Consider the following 19,927-nt stretch of genomic DNA (forward strand, 5'->3'; position numbering starts at 1 on the left):
CTCCTTGCTGGGCTGTCTCTGGGCCTGTCTGCCCCACTGACCGGGGGCTCTTCAAGGCCAGCTCTGCAGTCCTCTTGCCTGCTGCATGTCCGTCTGCCTTCCCCAGATGTTCGCGTGCACCTCTTTTGTCCTGAGCTGGGCCCCGGACATACGCAAACAGGCTGCGTTTGGGGGAAGACAGACATTCGCTCCACATACCCACGTAAAGTGGGGTGTTTGGGAGGGGCACACATGGGGCTGCAAGTGCTTGTCCGAGGGGGTCATGACCCCGTTGTGGAGGTCAGGGTCGGCCTCCCTGGGAAGGCAGTGCTGGAGCTGAGGTCTGGCGCAGAGCAGAGGGGCGTGCACTCTGAGTTGAGGAGCAGCCAGTGCAAAGGGACTGTGGCAGCAGAAAGGGCGTGGCTGGAGTGCTGCTCGAGGGGCTGGAGTCCAGGGCCCACCCTGCAGGACCGTGTCAGGCCCAAGGCGAGAGCCTGGCGGCACCTCCTCCTTTCCCCACCTTCCCTGGTTTAGGCCGTTCAGACACTTCATTTTTCAAACAGGTTTTTTAAAAAGAGCTTTGGTGGGATGATACCGTTCACATACCATGAAATTCGCTCCTCTAAGGTGTACAATTCAGTGGTTTTAAGTATATAGAGGATGATGCAGCCCTCAGCACTGTGATTTCAGAACATTTTCATCCCCCCAGACGACCTAACGGTCCCTCCGCGTTCCCCCCCCCCACCCCACAGCCGCTGGCAGCCATTAATCTGCCCGCTGTTTCTGTGGATTTGCCTTTTCTGAGCATTTCATTCAAATGAAGTAATATGTAGCCTTTTGCGTCTCTAAACAAGGTTTTGAAAATATTTTTTACTTTAATTAACAAAATCTGCTACTTTTTAAGAAGGGAAGTTGAGGGCGAAGCATACTGGCCTTTCTGGTGGCTTTGGGCTCCGCTCTCCAGCCCCATTTAGGAGAAATCCCCACCCCACCCCCTGCCCCTGTGACTTGGGGATTCGGAATGGTTCTGGTCTTTGCTCTCACTTTGTCCTTGGATTTTGTGACTGCCAGCTCTTTTCTGGAAGTTTCCGAGAGGATGCACCTGGTCTGCGTAGCTACTCTCTGGAAGGTCTGAGCTTGTGCGATGTGGCCGGCCACGTGGGGCTGGAGCCGGGTTCAAACTCTGTCCTTGGCACTGCTCATTAGCTGTGTGACCTTGGGCTAGTTAATAACCACTCCGCACCTCAGTTTCCTCATCTGTGAAATGGACGTTATAAGCGTATACAGTGAGCCGGTCCCCAGGGAGTAACTGGGGTTGCGTTACTGGGAAGAGTTTTGGGTCAGGAACCCCGCGAGCAGGATTCCGGTCCTGGCTGTGCCATGCGCTGGCTGTGCGGCTGTAGGAAGTCGCTTCCTCTCCCAGCCTTCATTCCCAGTCTCTAAACGGGGGCTAATAGATCTCTCTTTATTTGTGGTTATGGGGTGGCACAGTTGTGAGAGGGGAGAGGGAAAAGATGGTAAACTGTAAAGTACAGTTTACCCCACGTGCCACTGAGGGGTCAGGTGACCTCAAGTAAGTTGTTTAAGCAAGGCTTAACCTCTGGGGAGCTCGGTTTTTCTTCCTGTAAAATGGGGATACTGGTAGTACCTACCTATTACTGGGGGACTCAAGGTGGTGGCCGTATGAAGCCCGCTGCCTGCCGCACTGGCCAAGCTGACTGGGGAGATGGGCCTCTGTTACCACCGCTGGGACCTGGGCTCGTTTGTGGGGACTGCAGGGGTCTTTTCAGGTCCCCTCATCGCTAAGTGTCACATGCAGGGGTGCTTGTGCTCATGGTGCACTTGGGCCAAAGGTCTGCAGTTCCCGGGTGCCCGGCTGACCCAGGCCACAGGGGCCGCTGGTCTTGGTCTGGTGGCCGAAGGAGGCTGTGGCTGTCGGGATGACCCTCCCCAACGTGTCCCAGGACTGCTCTGGGGGCCTTGAGCTCCCCTCCCCCGTCTTCTTGTGGGTGTCTCTAAAGCCACGAGCCCAAGGTTCCTGGGTTCCCGCCAGTGTCCCCCCACCCCTTACCTGCCCCTGCACCTCAACATGGAACCTTAAAAAATGTCCTCAGAGACCACAGACTAGATCTTGCCCTCAAATGTGTCCTGTTTGGCCTGCTTTGTCACTTTTTCACCATTTTCACCATTTAAAAAAATGTGGTAAAATACAAAATTTGCCATCTTAAGCACTTTCAAGTGTAAAGTTCAGCGGCAGTAAGTACCTTCACGCTGTTGTGCCACCATCACCACCGTCCGTCTCCACAGCTCTTTCCAGCTTCCCAGACTGGAACTGTCCCCATTAAATGGTGCCCTCCATTCTCCCTGCCTCCCGCCCACACACATTTCTGCTGTCTCTGAGTCTGACTACGCTAGCTGCCTCCTGTGAGCGGAGTCATGCAGTATCTGTCCTGTGACTGGCTTATGTCACTTAGCATAATGTCCCCAAGATTCATTTATGTTGTAGCATGTGTCAGAATGTCCTTCCTTTTTTTCGTCTATCTTTTTTCTATAGGCAGTAGTCAGTGGCCTTTTTAAGGCTGAGTAATATTCCATTGTGTGTATATACCACGTTGTGTTGATCCATTCGTTCCTTGATGGACACTTGGGTTGCTTATGCCTCTTGGCTATTGTGTGTAAGGTTGCTGCGAACATGAGTACACAATCCCTGCTTTCAGTTTTTTTGGGTGTATACTCAGATCATAATCATAATCATATGGTGGTTCTTTTCTTGGTGGGTGGTTATCCCAATAGGCAAGCATGGCTCATATGGTAATTCTATTTTTAATGTATTTATTGTTTTTTTTTAGAGAAAGAGTCTTGCTAGTCACCCAGGCTTGCTACTCTATTGCATTGGTCTTTATGTCTGTTTTTATGCCAGTTGCCACACTGCTTTGATTGCTGTAGGTTTGTAGTAAGTTTTGAAATCAGGAAGTGTGAGACTTGCAGCTTTGTTCTTCTGTTTCAGGATTGGTTTGGCTATTTGGTGTCCCTTGAGATTCCATGTGAATTTTAGGAAAGATTTTTTTCCATTTCTTCAGAAAACATCGTTGATGTTTGCATTGACTCTGTGGATTGCTTTGGGTAGTATTGACATCTTAACAATATTAAATTTTCCAATACATGAACATGGGCTGTCTTTCCATTTACTGGTGTCTTCTTTAATTTCTTTCAGCGATATTTTGTAGTTTTAATTATATAAGTCTTTAACCTCTTTTGTTAAGTTTATTCTTAAGTATTTTGTTCTTTTTTGATGTTATTATAAATGGCATTGTTTTCTTAATTTCTTTTTTGGACTGTTTCATTGTTAGTTGCAGAAATGCAGCTGATTTTTGTGTTGATTTTTATATCCTGCAACTTTGCTGAATTTATTAGTTCTAGTTGGCCTGGTTTTTAAATCCAATTAGTTGCCAATATTTAAATCTTAATTAAAGTCACATAAAAATCTGGACTTCCTTTTTGTCATAAAATACTGGAAAATGGTGGCACCTCTGGACCGACATTCCCACGTGTCACCCGCTGCCTGGAGTCGAGTGGCAGCTCCTGCCTCTGAGTCGCGGTGAGCGTCCTGCAGCACAGCCCAGTCCCCCGCCTCCTGCCTCCCACCCTGCTTACCGACCTCCCCCACAGACCTCGCTCTGCCTGGCCCCTCACGCAGTCAGCATTCTTCCCACTGAATAGCTACTGTGTGTCAGCCACTGTCCCAGGTGCTGGGGACACAGCACTGAACACAACAGACAAAAATTCCTGCCTTCACAGGCCTTTCCTTGGAGAAATGCGCTGGGTCCTTTTCTAAGCACTTCACCTACAGCATCTCACTTAATCCTCAAGACAACCTCGATGAAGTGGCCTCATTATACAGATGAGGAAAGCAAGAGGCACAGAGAGGTTAAGAGACTTGTCCAAGGTTACCCAGCAGGTACGGAAATGTCTGGATTAGAACCCGGGCAGTCTGGCTTGAGAATGTGAAATGTCTACAGCTATTACTGCCCCTCTGTGGCAAAGGGACCTGGATGTGAAGGGCTGGCAGTGGAAGCAGGGTGTGGACAGGGCCAGACAGGGCTGGTGGGTGGTCGCAGAGCCAGCATCAAGCCTTCAGGAAGGGGCGTGTGGCCTCTGGGCTCCAGCCCCTCCGGCCTTCCCAGCTTTCTCTTGTCCTCAGAAGGCAGACGATGGTGGCTGGCCGGGCTTGGTGGGGGGTAGGGAGGTGATTGGCAGGTGGTCCCGTCGTCGGCCGGGCCGCCCCAGGAGCAGACAGCTGCGGGCAGGCAGACCTGGGCGGGCCGGCCCCACCCCGCGCTGAGCTTGCCCCTGCCCGCACGGTGCACACAGGTCGCGTCAGGTCGCGGGCGGCCCGGCGCCGCCTCCCTCAGCAGGGCAGAGCTCGGTCTCCCCGGCTGCTGAGGAGCCGGGCCCGGACGGTGCTGCCCAAGGCCCAGCCCGGGTGCCGTCCCAGGACCGTCTCAGCCGCCTGGCTGGACTCCTGCTTTCTCCCTTGGCCTGGCTCTTTGGCTCAGGACTGCGCACACTGCCCCTTGGCGGTCAGTTCAAGTATTTGTTGAGCACCTACTGTGTGCTGACCGCATGCTGGCACTCGCTCGGGACCCTCCCGGCTTGGGCTTGCGGGTGCAGATGGCCACGGCTGGCCCGGGGCTGCGGGGAGTGTGTGAAGGCGCAGCCCTTGCTGTTCCTGGCCCCATCTCCTGCCACTTTCTCCGGGTGGCTCCATTCCTCTCAGACTTCTTGCCTGCTTTCCCTGCCTCTGCCCACTCCGCCTTCAAGTCCAGGGAAAAGCTGGTGTCTTTCCCGTAAGCCCTTCCAAAGCAGTCCCCGGCCCCGGATGGAGCTGGCTGGTCAGGACAAGGTCACCGCCAGGTGACCCTGGCCAGGGCTCCCATGTTGGTGTGCTGCCTCTCAGCCACGTCTCCTGGCTTTGCTGCCCGCTGCCGGAGACAAGCCAATGACCTGCTGTCTGACATTGCTGACCGAGGGGTCTTTGACAGCCCCTTCTTCAACCCCCCGTCGCTCCCCCACGCCTGCCCCAGTGCAGCCGCCTGCTTCGGGGGCCCCTTACCCCCCAGAGGTTCCAGACAGAGCCCGGGAGCACCCAGGTTCCCATTGTGATGCAAGAAGGGGGCAGGAGCCTGGGCCACAGGCTGGTGGTGGGTGGCGGGTGGTGGGTGGTGGGTGGGCGCCCCCCCCAGCAGACACTGGCAAACCCGCTTTTCCTGTGTCGGGGTCTGAGCACCTGGCAGCCGCGGAGACAGTCGAGGTCAGCAGGCCCAGCCCTGTGCTGAGGCCGCAGCCCGTCTGGGGGGGAGTGCGGGTGGGGGACCCCCGCCTCGTCAGGGGAAGTAGGCCCCCGTACATCAGGGAGGGGGGAGTGCAAGAGGAATAAATACTCTTCAAGCCTTACAATGACTGAGAAACACAAGGAATTTGCCAAGTCTACTTCCACAGCACAGAGGCCCCTTTTTAGTATCGTACACTCGATTTTTTCCCCAGATTTTTCTTTGACTTAGTGTGTTGATGAGCCTTCGCCCGTGTCATTCTAACTCGGTAAACGTGACCCTAAGGACTGCGTAGAGTCTGTGTAGCATGTGTGCACGCGCCACGCTGCTCACGGTGGGTTCGGGGTGTCGCCACCTGTGCACCCGGGGAACCCACTGTGCAACGCTCCCCACACCCGCTGCTCAGCCGCAGAAACGGGTGTCACTAGTGGGCAGAGAAGTGGCACGAGCGTTGCCTCCCTGCTTGGCCCGTGGCCCAGCACGTTGCTGGGAAGGAACATGCTGGTGCAGCCAGTGACAGAGGTGACCTCCTGGGGCCCAGCCTGTAGGTCACCTGCTTGTCCGCCCGGAGGCCTTGGGCAGCCTGGTTGGGCCTCCCAGCCCCTCAGCTGGGTCTTGCATGGTGGAATACCCCTCCCCGCCACGAGGGAGCGGGGCTGGCATCGCCGGCCTTTCTGTCACAGGTGGGGCGGCCCCTGGCCCCTGCCTGCCTGCCCAGGGGAGCTGGGCCCAGCGCTGTGGTTCCGCCACTCGCTGCAGCCCCAGGACACAGGGCCCTTCACGGCTGAGTGCTGCCACAGACTGTGGTTCGATGACATCTCAGCCACGTAAAGCAGGGAGATGTTACACACACACTGCTCAGAAACGCATTCCTCCCTGGCTGTGGTCTGAGAGGAGCGTGTCGTGGCTGCCTCCTTAGGTCACCGTTGGGCGTCCGGCCCTGCCCAGCCCCTCGCCAGCCTTACCTGGCTGTCCTCCGTAGGCAGGGGACGTTGTCACCTAGGACGTAGTTGTTGTTGAGTAATTAGAACCCAGTGCTTTCACGGCCTGCTCGTGTAAACCCGTCGTACCAGCCCAGGGCGAGTCTGACTCTCGCTGCAGCTTCTCCGAGGTGAGGTGTGGTCACCACAGGACATTCTGCGAGAGAAACCCCAAACGTGCTCTGATGTCTGGACGCGAGTGACAAAGTCTGACTGGGTTATTTCCCGAGGAGAGGTTCCTGGAGACGGGCTGATGGGAGACCAGGGTCTGGGCCTTTGGGAGGGGACGGCAGCCGGAGGACGCTCCAGGGAAGGGTGGCCTTCCTGGGCTCTGTCCTCTCGGGCTGGCACCGTGGTGGTCTTCCCGTCTGCCGGGGTCCGGATGAGCCAGGTCACCGTGGCTTCCTGATGGGGCACACAGCCCCTTCTCGCTGACAGCCCGCTGGCCGGCTCTCCCGCAAGGCAGATTGGGAGCCAGGGCGGACTCGGGTCCCAAACGTGCCCTGGCTGCTGGGAGGCCCATCTCCACGGGTGACTTGCTGGAAACCACTCAAAGTGGAAAATTTGGGTGGCTGGGCAAGAATAGGTCTGGGGTTTGTAGGAGTTTATACGATTCGGGGGCCGTTTGAGAGAAAGAGAACGGGAAGTTACATATACAAAGGGAGCCTGTGCCGGTGAGGGGTCCCCGGGGTGGCGTCGGGCTTACCCGGGCAGTGCCTGCTCTCCAGACCTGGCCTTGCGGGGGCAGAGGGTGCCGCAGGCTGTCAGGCCCTGGCCCAGGGCCTGTCACCGGGAGTCCCAGGTGTGACGTGGTGCTTGAACACAGGGAGGGCCAAGGCCACGTCGCTCACCCCTGGTGCCGGGTGGGCGGGGTGGGGACCGAGGCTCACTGTGGCCCTGGCTTTGTGCCGGCAGGTGGAGAGCCTGAAGGAGAAGCTCCTTAGCCAGGCCCAGGAAGTGAGCCGACTCCGGGCGGAGCTGGTGAGTGCGGCCTGGCCCGGCCGTGCAGGGTGCGACCCCCCTCTCTCCCTGCCCACACCCCCCCACCTATCTCAACACACCCACCCCGAGTACTTGTCACCACCCAGCGATGCCGAGGGGAGGGAGGTGAATTCTTGTTTGCCAGCATAAAATGGGAGTGTGACTCTGGTATAAATATGACTTCTTGTTACTTTCACACTCAGGAAGATAGAGCGAGGGGTGGGTGCGGCGGGAGCGGGCCCTGCTTCACCCCTTCTCCCCTGTCCCCTCCAGCGTCTTTCTCTGCTTCTCTCCTGGCACTTGGCCTTGTGTTCGCCTTTCTCTTGCTCTCCCTCCCTCTGCCTTCTCTTTGCCTCTCCTCCTCTCTCCCCTGCCCGCTTCCTCCCCCACCTGCCCTGCCACACGCAGCCCCTCAGCCCTGGCTCTCCGCAGGGGGGCACCAACTTGGAGAAGCACCGGGACCTGCTGATGGTGGAGAATGAGCGGCTGAGGCAAGAGATGCGGCGCTGCGAGGCGGAGCTGCAGGACCTGCGGGCCACGCCAGCAGCCTCCCCTTGCCCGGGCTGCGAGCACAGCCAGGTGAGCAGGCGGCCGCGGCCGCCACCCTGCGCCCGGAGGGCTCGGCCCCCGACAGTGAGCCCAGCCCCTGATGGTGACCCCAGCCCCTGATGGTGACCCCAGTCCCTAATGGCGACCCCTGCTTGTCTGCCTCCTGCCTGTCCTGCACCTCCCGGCCGCCTACAGGAGAGTGCCCAGCTCCGGGACAGGCTGTCCCAGCTGCAGCTGGAGGTGGCGGAGAACAAAGGCATGCTGTCGGAGCTGAACCTGGAGGTGCAGCAGAAGACCGACCGGCTGGCTGAGGTGGAGCTGCGGCTCAAGGACTGCCTGGCGGAGAAGGCGCAGGAGGAGGAGCGGCTCAGCCGGCGCCTGCGCGACAGCCACGAGACCATCGCCAGCCTGCGGGCCCAGTCCCCGCCTGTCAAGGTGAGCCACGGCCCGGGCGGCCGAGGGTGGCACCCCGTGTGAGCCTGGCCTGTGCCTTGGCCCTCGGTCCCTGGCGCCCAGGGCGGGGCTGGCTGCGAGAGGGGCTCGCCCTGGTGAACGAGGAGGTGGGAGTGGCTGCAGCAGTCGTTCCTCTTCTGTGCTCGGTCTGGCCCCTTCCCCTTCCCGCTGTCCAGGGCCAGGCACGGAGTAGGTATCCTGCAACCAAGGTGCCCACCGCGTGCCAGGCGCATGCAGTGCAGCCTCTGCATTCTGCCTCGTCTTGGCCCTTCTGCTCTGTTCTGTACGCAGGCTGGGGCCACAGCCAGGCTCATAGTAGCCTCTCATTAAGATGAGAAGGTTCCAGGAGGTCCTACAGCTTTTTGCAAAGCCAGGACCTTAAGGCTCCTCCAGTTTTTCCTGCCCCAGAAAAAAGCTGTGTCTCAGGCCCTCGGGTGAGGTCAAGGTGCCCACAGGCCTCCATGTGCCCTTCGCCCCCTCGCCTTGCAGTACGTCATCAAGACAATAGAGGTGGAGTCGCCCAAGACCAAGCAGGCCCTCAGTGAGTCCCAGGCCCGGAACCAGCACCTGCAGGAGCAGGTGGCCATGCAGAGGCAGGTGCTGAAGGAGATGGAGCAGCAGCTGCAGAGCTCGCACCAGCTGACCATGCAGCTCCGGGCGCAGGTGTGCAGGCTGCATGGGGTGCGTGTGGGCCGGGAACAGGGGTCCTTCGGGACATTGCAGACCTAGGGTCCAGTCCCTCGTCTCCCCAGGGGCCCTGTGACCAGGGGCGAGTTGTGTCTAGGCCTCTGTTTCCTCATATGTAATGTGATCTGGTTCCAGAACCCACTTCACAGTGGGGACTCGAGAACGTGATCCCAAAAGGCTGTTCGCCCAGGGCCCAGCACACAGACTGTGCCCAGTAAGCTCTGCTGCTGCTCCTGCCACTGTCATACGCGTGCACGCCCCTGCTCTCCTGGGGCCCATGGCTCGTGCACCTGGTGTGTGCCTGGGACCGTTTTGGTGCCGGGGCTAATGCAGGGAGGTAGTCGCTGCACAGAGCTCACGGCCCTGTGTGGGGAGAGGAGGCCATATTCTAGCCCTTGTCTCGGCATGTGCACGAGAGGTGACTGGTGGGCTTCTTTCCCGGTGTGGTACTTGCCCTCCCTCCCATGCCCCACGGCACTGAGCGTTCTCCCGCCCGGCTGCCAGATTGCCATGTACGAGTCGGAGCTGGAGCGGGCGCACGGGCAGATGCTGGAGGAGATGCAGTCCCTGGAGGAGGACAAGAACCGGGCCATCGAGGAGGCCTTCGCCAGAGCCCAGGTGGAGATGAAGGCCGTGCACGAGAACCTGGCAGGTGAGCCAGCGGGCTGGGCCCTGCCTGCCCCACGCCGCTGCCCCTCGGTCCCCGTGTGCCTCACACCCCTCGTGTGCCCGTAGGTGTCCGGACCAACCTGCTGACGCTGCAGCCAGCACTGCGGACCCTCACGAACGACTACAACGGGCTCAAGCGGCAGGTGCGCAGCTTCCCGCTGCTGCTGCAGGAGGCCCTGAGGAGCGTCAAGGCCGAGGTGAGCCGGCGGCGGGTGGCCGACCCAGGCCCGTGGGGGCGGGGGTTGCACCGGGAAGAGGCCTGGAACCGCCGCAGACACAGTGTCCACCAGGCCTCCCTCCCAAAGCTCAGACTAAGCCCCCCAGGCAACCCCCGCCCCAGCACTGCTGCCCTTAGAGGCCCCGTTTGACAACAGACTGGGGGGGCAGGTATTCGTCTTACTGTGATTCTTCAGACACACCCGTTACGTGTATGTCAAACACACACCTGTTAGCTTTAACTTAATTTTTTAAGGTTGTACTTGTGCAGTATGAGAATAGCCAACATCTCTTAAGTGCCTCCCACGTGTGGAGCCTTTTATAGCTGTTGGCTCCTTGAATTTGTTTGACAGCTCTGCAGAGACTAATATATTTTGGGAATAGAAAATAGTTCTTCTCTTTTAAAGAAATCACATCAGTAATACGTGGACGTGGTGCGAAGTCTGGCCCTGCACGAGGGCATCAGGTGAACAGGAGAGGCCTCGCTGCCAGCCCGCCCCGCCCCACCCCCTAAGGCGGCCTGTCCCAGCATCGCCTGGCCAGGGCCTTCTGAGCGCAATTAAGGCTGTTGATGTGCGTGTCCGAGCGCACTGCAGGCCCTCTGTATCCACGGATTCCACACCGCAGATTCAACAAACCGCAAATTAAACATATTTAAAAAATTAAAAAATAACAATGCAACAATAAAAAATAATAGAAAAAAACAATATAGTATAACAACTATTTACATAGCATTTCCATTGTATTAGGTATAACAATCATTAGGGGTGATTTAAAGTATACAGAGGCTGGGTGCAGTGGCTCGTGCCTGTGGCCCCAGCGACTTGGGAGGCTGGGGCAGGAGGATCCCTTGAGCCCAGGAGTTCAAGGCTGCAGTGAGCTATACTCCCACACTGCACTCCAGTCTGGGCAACAGAGGGAGACCCCCTCGCTAAAAGTAAATAAATAAATGAAGTACGTGGAGGATGTGCATAGGTTATATGCAGATACTACGCCATTTTATGTCAGGGATTCAAGCATCCGCAGATCGTGGTATCTGCAGGGGTCCTGGGACCGATCCTCTGCAGATACTGAGGAACAGACAACTGTATGTGCATCTCTTTCACCCCAGCATACTGTACGAGTGGTTTTGCATCTTGCTTTTTTTCCCCTTTGAAATGTTACTGGGAGAGCCTTACCTACCCTCTCTTTACAGGTTCATGAGTTAGATGGTATTATGCCTGTTTTACAGATGAGAAAATTGAGCCAATAGTCTCAGGTCTCCCAGCCACTCGGGAGTAGAGCTGGAATTTGAGTCCAGCCAAATCATGTTGGAGTCGAGTGCTAGTGCTGTGAAGCGAAGGCTGAGTCCTGGCTCTTGGCTTATTTAGCAGCCTGAGCTATTGGCTTAACCTCTCTGGGCCTCAGTTTCTTCAGCTGTAAAATGGGGATAGTAGCAGTACCTACCTAGAGGAGTGACTGGGACAGTTTGACACATGACGGCGCATGTCAAATGCTCAGCCCGGGGCGGGAGGCAGTGAGTGCCGTGTCGGGAGGGCAGTCCGGCAAGCGAGGCTAATGGGGCCAGCCCCCTGACAGCAGCGTGCACCCCCCACCAGATCGGCCAGGCCATCGAGGAGGTGAACAGCAACAACCAGGAGCTGCTGCGCAAGTACCGCCGGGAGCTGCAGCTACGCAAGAAGTGCCACAACGAGCTCGTGCGGCTAAAAGGTGACTAGGGTGCTGGCATAGGGGTCCCCACCAGGCTTGGCAGACATCCCTGGAGCTGTGCCCCGTCATTAAGGAGCTATTATAGCCCTGCTCTAGTAGATAAGGAAATGGAGGCATAGAGAAGTCAGGGAATTTGCTCAAAGCCACATGGCTAGGAAATGGTCCACCTTGGATTTGAACTTGATCTGTCCAGCTCTGAAGCGCCTGCCCCAGTGTCCGTGGCAGGTTACTCCCCAGGCCCTGGGTGGCCGAGGGGCATGGTATTGAGCACTGGGTGGTGGCTGGCTGGAGTGCCACTTGTTTTGCCCTGGGGCCTGGGCAAGCTTGAGACTCCACCATTCAGTGCAAAGAGGTCTGGGGAGCGTCTGCTCCGGGCCAGGTGCTGTTCCAGACGCTGAGGATACGGCCGTGGCCCCTCAGACTGACTGCCTCAGGGTGCTCGCGTCAGCTGGGAGGGTGGACGGTGGCTGCTGATCACCCAGAGAACCCTGACACTGCCCCAGCACCAGGGCTGGGAAAGACAGGAGTGTGGGGCTTGCTGGAGTGGGTGGGTCAGGAGGGAGGGAAGGTGGGGCCATGCAGACTGCGGGGGCAGGGGGCATTTTCTCTTCATTCCAAGAGCACAGGGCTGGAAGTGAGGGGGTGGCATGCTGAGCTCGTGCTGCCACACACCGCCATCTGGTCCTGTTTGCACCCCTGATTCCCAGGCCCCGTCCTGGCACTCACAGTGCCTTTTAGACCGATGAGACAAGGCCCTTGGCTCACTGGGACCCAAGCCCCTCACTGTATAGATGAGGACACTGAAGTCCAGAGAGAAAAAGTGTCCATTTTAGTGTCTCATCTAGAATGGGTACAGTGCTGAGCTCTATAGCTGGCTTCTCCTGCGTGTCCTCAAGGCAAGGTCTGTACCCTCAACTGGTCTGCTTAGGAACAAAATGTGCTAAATGAATTCATACTATAGTGTGAGTGACTGATAACAGCTTTGTAGGCCACCTTGCCCTGGGGGGCTTTGCATAAAAGGCAGGGGACCCCTAGGCCCCCAGGACATCAGTGCATGCCAGAGTAGAGGCTGTCTCGTCTTGACCGTGCCTGGGCCCACCCCTCCATCCCCAACCAATCCAGGGAACATCCGGGTGATTGCTCGTGTCCGGCCAATCACCAAAGAAGACGGGGAAGGACCTGAGGCAGCCAATGCTGTGACCTTCGATCCCGACGACGACTCCATCATCCACCTGCTGCACAAGGGCAAGCCTGTGTCCTTCGAGCTGGACAAGGTCTTCTCCCCGCGGGCCTCGCAGCAGGATGTGAGTGTGGCCCGTGGGGGAGGACCCCTGCTGGGAAGGGGAGCACAGAGCAGAGATGGGGAGAGAGGTGTAAGAGAGGGGGGCAGGATTGAGACGCGAGGAACCAGGGTCCCTCCTGGGGAGGAGAGCAGAGGACGGGAAGCTAAGACGAGGTCCCAGGAGGCTTCCTTAGGGGAGATCCAGGCACGGCCCCTCCCATCTCCGCGACCTCGCATGCCTCTCCAGCCGGGAGCGTCCTCTGCGTCAGTCCCACAGGCCTTCCTGGGGACCCTCCCCGCCGCCCGCCCCAGCGCTGGGCCTCAGCGGTGTGAGACCCACGTGCTTCAGCACCTGCTGGTCTCAGCCGCCCGGGCAGCCTGCGGGGCCTGTCTTCCCTGTGCCCTCCTGTTCCCGTCCGGCTCCAGCACCTCTCCCCGTCCTCTGTCCACCGGCAGGCCCGGGCCAGAGCGGTGCCCGGCATGTGCCAGCCTCTGCCCTCCCCTTGCTGAGCCCTCTACGGGACAGCGGGGCACGGCTGGAGGGGCCTGTGGTAGCCAGGCTGTCTCTGATGGCTGAGCGAGTGACTCGTTAGTCCCGAGTCCTCAGCAGTGAACCAGGTGACTGCAGTCACACGTGCTGTTACCGCCGAAGGAGAGAGTGGTCAGGGGAGGTGGCTGGACTTGCAGCTGGTGGGGGTCCCTGGCCCTAGTGGCCCTGGCAGCCCCCACCTCCGTCCTCCCTCCCTCCCAGGTGTTCCAGGAGGTCCAAGCCCTGATCACCTCCTGCATCGACGGCTTCAACGTCTGCATCTTCGCCTACGGCCAGACGGGCGCCGGCAAGACGTACACGATGGAGGTGGGTGCCCACTAGCCGGGCCAGGGGCTCAGGGTGAAGACCACCCCCTGCTGCTACCGATGGGGGTTCCCTCCTTGGCCTTGGCGTCTTGCACAGTGTGTGTTTTGCCTCAGTGGGTCCTCACAGCCACCCCAAAGCAGAGGCGTAGTTACCTGTGTTAGCCCCGAGGCACCAGGCCAGGGGCCGCCTTGCCCAAGAGCACCTGTGACGGTCCCCACAGGCCAGGGGCAGGGACGCGCACGCTGGGCACCAGCCTCGGTCGTCAGAGGAACCTCAGCCTGGGGCCAGCGTCCAGGACAGGCCACCACGACGTCTTGCATTTCGCCCATGCCTGTTCCCTGAGTGCCCTCCTGGGTTGTGGCTGCCCCGTGCTGGGCTGGGGGACCCTGGGCTGCAGGAAGGCCCAGGAGAGACAGGCCACGTGCCGGCGGTCGGGGGAAGCCCCGCTCTTCCCTGCAGCCCGGGGTCCAGGCAGGGCTTCATCTCCCTGCGGGGGCCAGTCGCCTCCGTGGTGGCAGCGAGCGGGACCAGGAGGAGGCTCCACTGTGGACAGAGCCGTGGAAAGCTGCCCCCGGCTGTTACCGCTTCCCTGGCTCTTAAGGGGGTGTCGTGGGGTTCCCAGGTCAGGGAGGGGGGCAGGTCTCCCGGTGTCTGGGTGAGAGGAGAGGGCTGTCAGCACTCTCGGGAGCCTGCCTTGGTGGCCCTCTCTCCCCGCCTGGACCCGGCTTCTCTCTCAGTCCTGGGACTAGTGGGGGCAGGGGTGCAGCCCCTCCTGGGCTCCCAGCTCTGTTGTGGGGTTGCTTAGAGTTGGGGTGACCCCCTCTATTCTCCAAGCTTATCTGCTGAGGCCTGAGGTGTGCCAGGCACCGGGGCACAGCTGAGACCAGAACAGAGTCCCTGCCCCCACGGAGCCAACCTGGCAGCAGGAGACAGCACCTGCCGTTGGGGGCAGGGAGAGAACAAGGCCTGGGACGAGGGACTGGGAGGGAGGGACGCGGCGTTTGGGAGTGTGGGCAGCCCCCCTGGGGAGGCAGTGCTAGGGCAGAGCCCGCGGGCTGTCCTGAGGCACACGTGGTGCACTGGAGGCCTGGCACGGGGGGGGGCCCTGCGGCAGGAATGGGGGGTGGGAGGGGCCGTCAGAGGAGAGGCGAGGGCTGGGGGTGGGAGACTCTATATTTCCTTCTAGAAAGGCGGGCCAGCCCATCCGACCCCAGGGCACCTCTCCCCTCCCTGTGCCTTCCCTCTGCCACCCACAGAGCCTGGTTCAAAGCCTCCCTGGCGTTCAGCCCCCTCTGGGTGGTGGGCAGGGGAGTCATTCATTTCTGGTGGCCCAGTAGGGCCAGAGCCTTCACCCCCGGGCTCTAAGTCTCAGGGCAGTCCTGGCAGGGTGATGCCATTTGAAAGGTGAGGAAACTGAGGCCCAGGGAGGTGCCGTTGCCTATACGTGGTGGAGGGCATTTTGGGCAGGCTGGCACGCAGGCGGGAGGTCTGGGCGGGGGGAGGCTCACCTGTGAAGCGTTGCCCAGGGGGTTGGGGCCGACAGCTGCCCTGTGAGTATCGGCACGGCCCAGCCCGGGTCCGCGGGGAGGCCTGGTTCTCTGGGACCTTTCTTGCTGCCCCCAGGGGTCCCATGAGAACCCAGGCATCAACCAGCGGGCCCTGCAGCTGCTCTTCTCTGAGGTGCAGGAGAAGGCGTCCGACTGGGAGTACACCATCACCGTGAGCGCGGCCGAGATCTACAACGAGGTCCTCAGGTGCGGGGCCCGAGCGTGGAGTCGGGGGCTTGGAAGGGGCTTGGCGGACCCTGAGGGGGGAGGAGGGGTTCTCTGAGCCTGCCGCGGAGGCCCAGACCCGGGCGCTCCTTTTCCCCTGCCTGCGGGCTGCACCAGGTGGTGCCAGGGCCCTGCCCCCAGGGGCTCAGTGCACGGGGAGGCGGGAGCAGCACCGTCCCCAGGACTTCTGGGCGACAGTCAGGGCCTCAGCTGAGTGAGGGGAGGAGCTGGAGGGGGAGAGTGGCCTTAGCCCGACAGTCAGAGGAGCCTTTGGGAAGGTTCGATGGGCTGGGTGCAGTGCAGGCAGGGGCTGAAAGTGGGAGGAGGGAGTGACTCTCTCCTGCCCCTCCAGGGACCTGCTGGGGAAGGAGCCCCAGGAGAAGCTGGAGATCCGGCTGTGCCCCGACGGCAGCGGGCAGCTGTACGTGCCGGGGCTGACGGAGTTCCAGGTGCAGAGCGTGGATGACATCAACAAGGTGTGGGGCTGCTGGGGACCTGGGGGGCCGAGGAAATGCTGGGGCGACCCCCGACCACAGCGGAGCTGCTCAGAGGACAGAACCTTGTTTGCGTGCAGGAAGCACTCAGGGTCCTGAGTGTGTGTCCTCAGCAAGTCCCCATGCCTCTCTGAGCCTCAGTTTCCTCGTGTAAAACGTGGAGGGTGACGCTGCCACTCCTCATGGGGTGCTCAGGGGGACAGGGTGATTTTTTTTTTTTTTTTGGGACAGAGTCTCACTCTGTTGCCCAGGCTAGAGTGCCGTGGCGTCAGCCTAGCTCACAGCAACCTCGAACTCCTGGGCTCAAGTGATCCTCCTGCCTCAGCCTCCCGAGTAGCTGGGACGACAGGCATGTGCCACCATGCCCGGCTTATTTTTCCTATATATTTTTAGTTGTCCCGCTAATGTCTTCCTATTTTTAGTAGAGACGGGGTCTCGCTCTTGCTCAGGCTGGTCTCGAACTCCTGAGCTCAAGCGATCCCAGGGCAGGGCCACTCTGAAGACCCTCATTCTCACCCTGTGCCTCCGCCCTCCCCTCCCGCCCCCACCCCCAGGTGTTTGAGTTCGGCCACACCAACCGAACGACAGAGTTCACCAACCTGAACGAGCACAGCTCCCGCTCGCACGCGCTGCTCATCGTGACGGTGCGCGGCGTGGACTGCAGCACGGGCCTGCGCACCACGGGTGAGCGGGGGCGGGAGGCGGCCTGGCCCGGGGACCCCTGCGTCCCCCCTGCACGCAGCCCTGATCTGCCTGGTGCCTGCCCTGTAGGGAAGCTGAACCTGGTGGACTTGGCTGGTTCGGAGCGTGTGGGCAAGTCCGGGGCTGAGGGCAGCCGCCTGCGGGAGGCACAACACATTAACAAGTCGCTGTCGGCGCTGGGGGACGTCATTGCTGCCCTGCGCTCCCGCCAGGGCCACGTGCCCTTTCGCAACTCCAAGCTCACCTACCTGCTGCAGGACTCACTCAGTGGTGACAGCAAGACCCTCATGGTGGTGCAGGTGAGCGCCTGGGGGTGGGGCAGCACCCAGACCCGGGCCCCCCCAGGCTGTGCGAAGGGCCCCTTGTCAGCAGCTCGCGTCAATGACATGCGCCCCTCGGCCTCCACTGCTCTGGCCACACACACCTGTGTACCTCAGTCGCTCTACGCCTTTGCGTCCCCTCTGCCACCTTGATGGCCCTCCGGCCTGTCCCTCTCAGTCTTGTCCAGGAAGTTTTCTCGCCTCCCTGGGCCAAGTGCCTTCCGGTGACCCTGCTGCCCCCTTCAGTTCCATGGGGCTGGCCAGCTGGCCTGGGTGGCAGTGAGTTCTCGCACCCCCTAGGTGTCCCCCGTGGAGAAGAACACCAGCGAGACGCTCTATTCCCTCAAGTTTGCGGAGCGGGTGCGCTCGGTGGAGCTGGGCCCCGGGCCACGCCGGGCAGAGCTCGGGTCCTGGTCGAGCCAGGAGCATCTAGAGGTATGAGGACCAGGCTGGCACTGGGTCAGAGACTTCCGGGTCATGGGCAGGAGGACATGCCCACGAGGACAGCCTGGAGTGGTGGGGCGGGGCCCAGAATTTGAACCCAAACTCAGTAGCGTCTGTCGTCCTCGTGCTCCTTCTTGGCCTCAGAGGTACCTGCCGGGATCACCCTGTCATGGGGCGGTTTGCAGGCCTGGCACACACTTGGTGCTCAGTAATGAGTAGTTCACTTCTTTACCCACGTTACCTAATCCCGGCAGTGACTGTAGGGCAGGGTATCATCCTCACGCCCATTTGCAGACGAGGAAACTGAGTTTAAGGAAGCACAGTGGGGCGGGGTGGGGGGCAGCCACGGCCCCTGCCCACCTGCCCGTCCCTGCCCGCAGTGGGAGCCCGCTTGCCAGACGCCACAGCCCTCAGCACGAGCCCATTCGGCCCCCAGCTCCGGGCCCTCGAGCCGCCCTGGCTCCATCCGCAGGAAGCTGCAGCCCTCAGGTGAGCCCAGAGAGAGCGGCCGGGGTGGGTGGGGTCCATCCCCACCGGGGGACCAGGCTGCCTTACCTGCATGGGCTTTTCTTTCATTTTTAAACATTAAACAGTTTTCTGGAAAAATCGTATAGACAGTCTTCCCTGCCCCTGGAAAGTAGTCAGGGCAGACTGTGCCGTGTCCATTTTACAGATGGGACACCTGAGGCCCCTGGAGGGGGAGGGGGCAGCGTAAGGAAGAACCCAGCCTCCTAGCTGGGGCTGCTGACCCAAGGCCCGCCCGATTCTCCGAGGGTGGCTGGCTGTGCTCATGCCGTAGCCCCTCCAGGGCAGGCCTGGTGCCCCTGCCCCAGGCCTCAGGCTCCCTGGGGTGAGGGTGGAAAGGGCAGGGCTGGCTCCATGTCCCCGATGAGGGGTGAGCCCCCCCACAGCACTAGAATCCAGGGCTCCAGGCCCCACTCAGGGAAGGGCCTGGCCAGTCCTTGAGTCCGAAGGGGCATTAGGGGAGCAGAGTCCGGTGGGGTCCTGGCCGGAGGCAAGTCCACCAGTGAGACGCCTGTCGCTTTGATTTCAGCCTGACGGCTGGGGCTGCAGAGTCTCTAGGTGAGTGTGGGGCCGGCTGCCCAGGGCGGCCCGCCCGCTCGGGGTGCAGGGCTGTGCCGGGGAGTCCAGCGGCTCAGGGCTGGGGCCGTCCTTCCGCTGCCTGCTTGTCCCTGTGCTTCTGCTGGGCTCCCTCCTGCTCTTGGTGGCACCTGCCATGGGCCACTGTCCGCAGGAAGCAGCCAAGAGGCTGACGATCCTCGTGCTCCTGCAGGGAAGTCGAGGCCGGTGCCTGTGTGAGGGACGCGCCACCTGTCAGGCCGGGACCTCATCCCCGAGGCCTTGCTGGTCTGCTCCTGCCGCAACGCCAGGACCCCGGGAGGCCGAGGCAAGAGCGGAGGCTCCTCTTCTGCCCTGTCTCCCCTCAGCTGAGAAACATGTTCAGAAGGAAACGGTGGCTCTCGGCTGTGGCTCTGGGTGCAAGCGGCGTGGGCTGGAAGGGCAGGCCTGGCCGTCAGAGCTGGGCCCGCGTGGGGCGGGCAGGAGTGTGTGGGAGGTGGCCTCTCGCCGGGCTGGCCCCCTCCCTTCCCGGCCGGCAGGGCTGGGCGCCCTCCTGGGGGGGTACCTAGGAGCCTCTGGGCAGGCACAGGAGCCGTGGAACTGGGGCTGGTTGGTGGCACCAAGGGCAACCCTGCCCACCACTGTCCCCGAAGGAGGGGACCCCACAGTGGGCCTGTACAGAGTGTCCCTAGGTGTACATAGGGCACGGCCCTCCTGCCACGGGGCCGGGCTGTATTTATGGCTGGCAGGAGGCCAGTGGGCGGCTCCCTCGTTTGCGGGCACCGGGCTGCCCTTGCTCACTGGCTTCTTGCCGGTTTCCTGTCTCCGAGATCCTATTTAAGAACTTTTGGAAGCTTAGCCATTTTTACTTATTAAAATAAAAGCCTTTTGCACAAGTATAGTCTGAAAGAGTTGGTCTTGGGAGCCCCTCTCGGTCCGTTCATGGGGGCAGGACACGGGCCTGTTCTGTGGACCCGCACTGCTGGCTGGTCACCCTGCATCCCTGTCCCCTCGGTGTCCTGAACACCTGGAGGGGAGCCAGCACTGCCCCTACCTTGGGTAACTTTTTCTGTTTGTAGTCACAGTTATCATTTTGAGCTGCCCACTGTGTGCCCACGGTCACTGGCGGAACCGAGGCTCAAGAGGTCGTCAGAGGCTCCTCAGAGGCCTGGCGCCACCCTCTGCCCTGGCCAGAAGCGAGCACCACCTTCCTCCCAGTGCCCAGGGGACCCTGACCACCGGTACAGCCCTCCCCACCCCCCCCCCAGGGTTTTGCTGGCCTGTACCTGGCCCCAGCCTTGGGGGAACCTGTGCAGGGGCCCAGTGGGGTCTCCTCTCCCTGACGGGGGCTGAACCCCCAGCGGGGGCCTTGGGCGCAGGAGGGGTCTACCTTTAGCAGTGACCACGGGGGCAGGGAACCCGT

The 19,927-nt window shown here is 60.5% G+C and overlaps 1 protein-coding gene across 8 annotated transcripts in view; it reads left to right on the forward strand.

Annotated features, from left to right (window-relative positions):
* KIFC3 (kinesin family member C3) overlaps window positions 1–19,401 on the forward strand; it is a 34,383-nt gene extending 14,982 nt beyond the window's left edge. For 6 of the 8 annotated variants that reach the window (XM_045533616.1, XM_045533617.1, XM_045533614.1 and 3 more), the window contains 16 exons: window positions 7,205–7,270; window positions 7,703–7,849; window positions 8,015–8,254; window positions 8,762–8,935; window positions 9,464–9,611; window positions 9,695–9,825; window positions 11,443–11,554; window positions 12,677–12,858; window positions 13,588–13,692; window positions 15,316–15,446; window positions 15,817–15,940; window positions 16,513–16,642; window positions 16,730–16,959; window positions 17,281–17,415; window positions 17,805–17,913; window positions 18,719–19,401. In XM_045533616.1, the coding sequence (XP_045389572.1) occupies window positions 7,205–7,270; window positions 7,703–7,849; window positions 8,015–8,254; window positions 8,762–8,935; window positions 9,464–9,611; window positions 9,695–9,825; window positions 11,443–11,554; window positions 12,677–12,858; window positions 13,588–13,692; window positions 15,316–15,446; window positions 15,817–15,940; window positions 16,513–16,642; window positions 16,730–16,959; window positions 17,281–17,415; window positions 17,805–17,913; window positions 18,719–18,744 (2,190 nt within the window). In that variant the 3' untranslated portion in view covers window positions 18,745–19,401. Of the gene's footprint in view, window positions 1–7,204; window positions 7,271–7,702; window positions 7,850–8,014; window positions 8,255–8,761; window positions 8,936–9,463; window positions 9,612–9,694; window positions 9,826–11,442; window positions 11,555–12,676; window positions 12,859–13,587; window positions 13,693–13,912; window positions 15,447–15,816; window positions 15,941–16,512; window positions 16,643–16,729; window positions 16,960–17,280; window positions 17,416–17,804; window positions 17,914–18,478; window positions 18,508–18,718 lie in introns of those variants that run through there. The other 2 variants (XM_045533615.1, XM_045533618.1) reach the window with 2 other exon arrangements.
* Window positions 19,402–19,927: the final 526 nt, after the last annotated feature.

This window comes from Lemur catta, chromosome 20, assembly GCF_020740605.2.
Source record: "Lemur catta isolate mLemCat1 chromosome 20, mLemCat1.pri, whole genome shotgun sequence".
NCBI classification, from domain to species: domain Eukaryota; kingdom Metazoa; phylum Chordata; class Mammalia; order Primates; family Lemuridae; genus Lemur; species Lemur catta.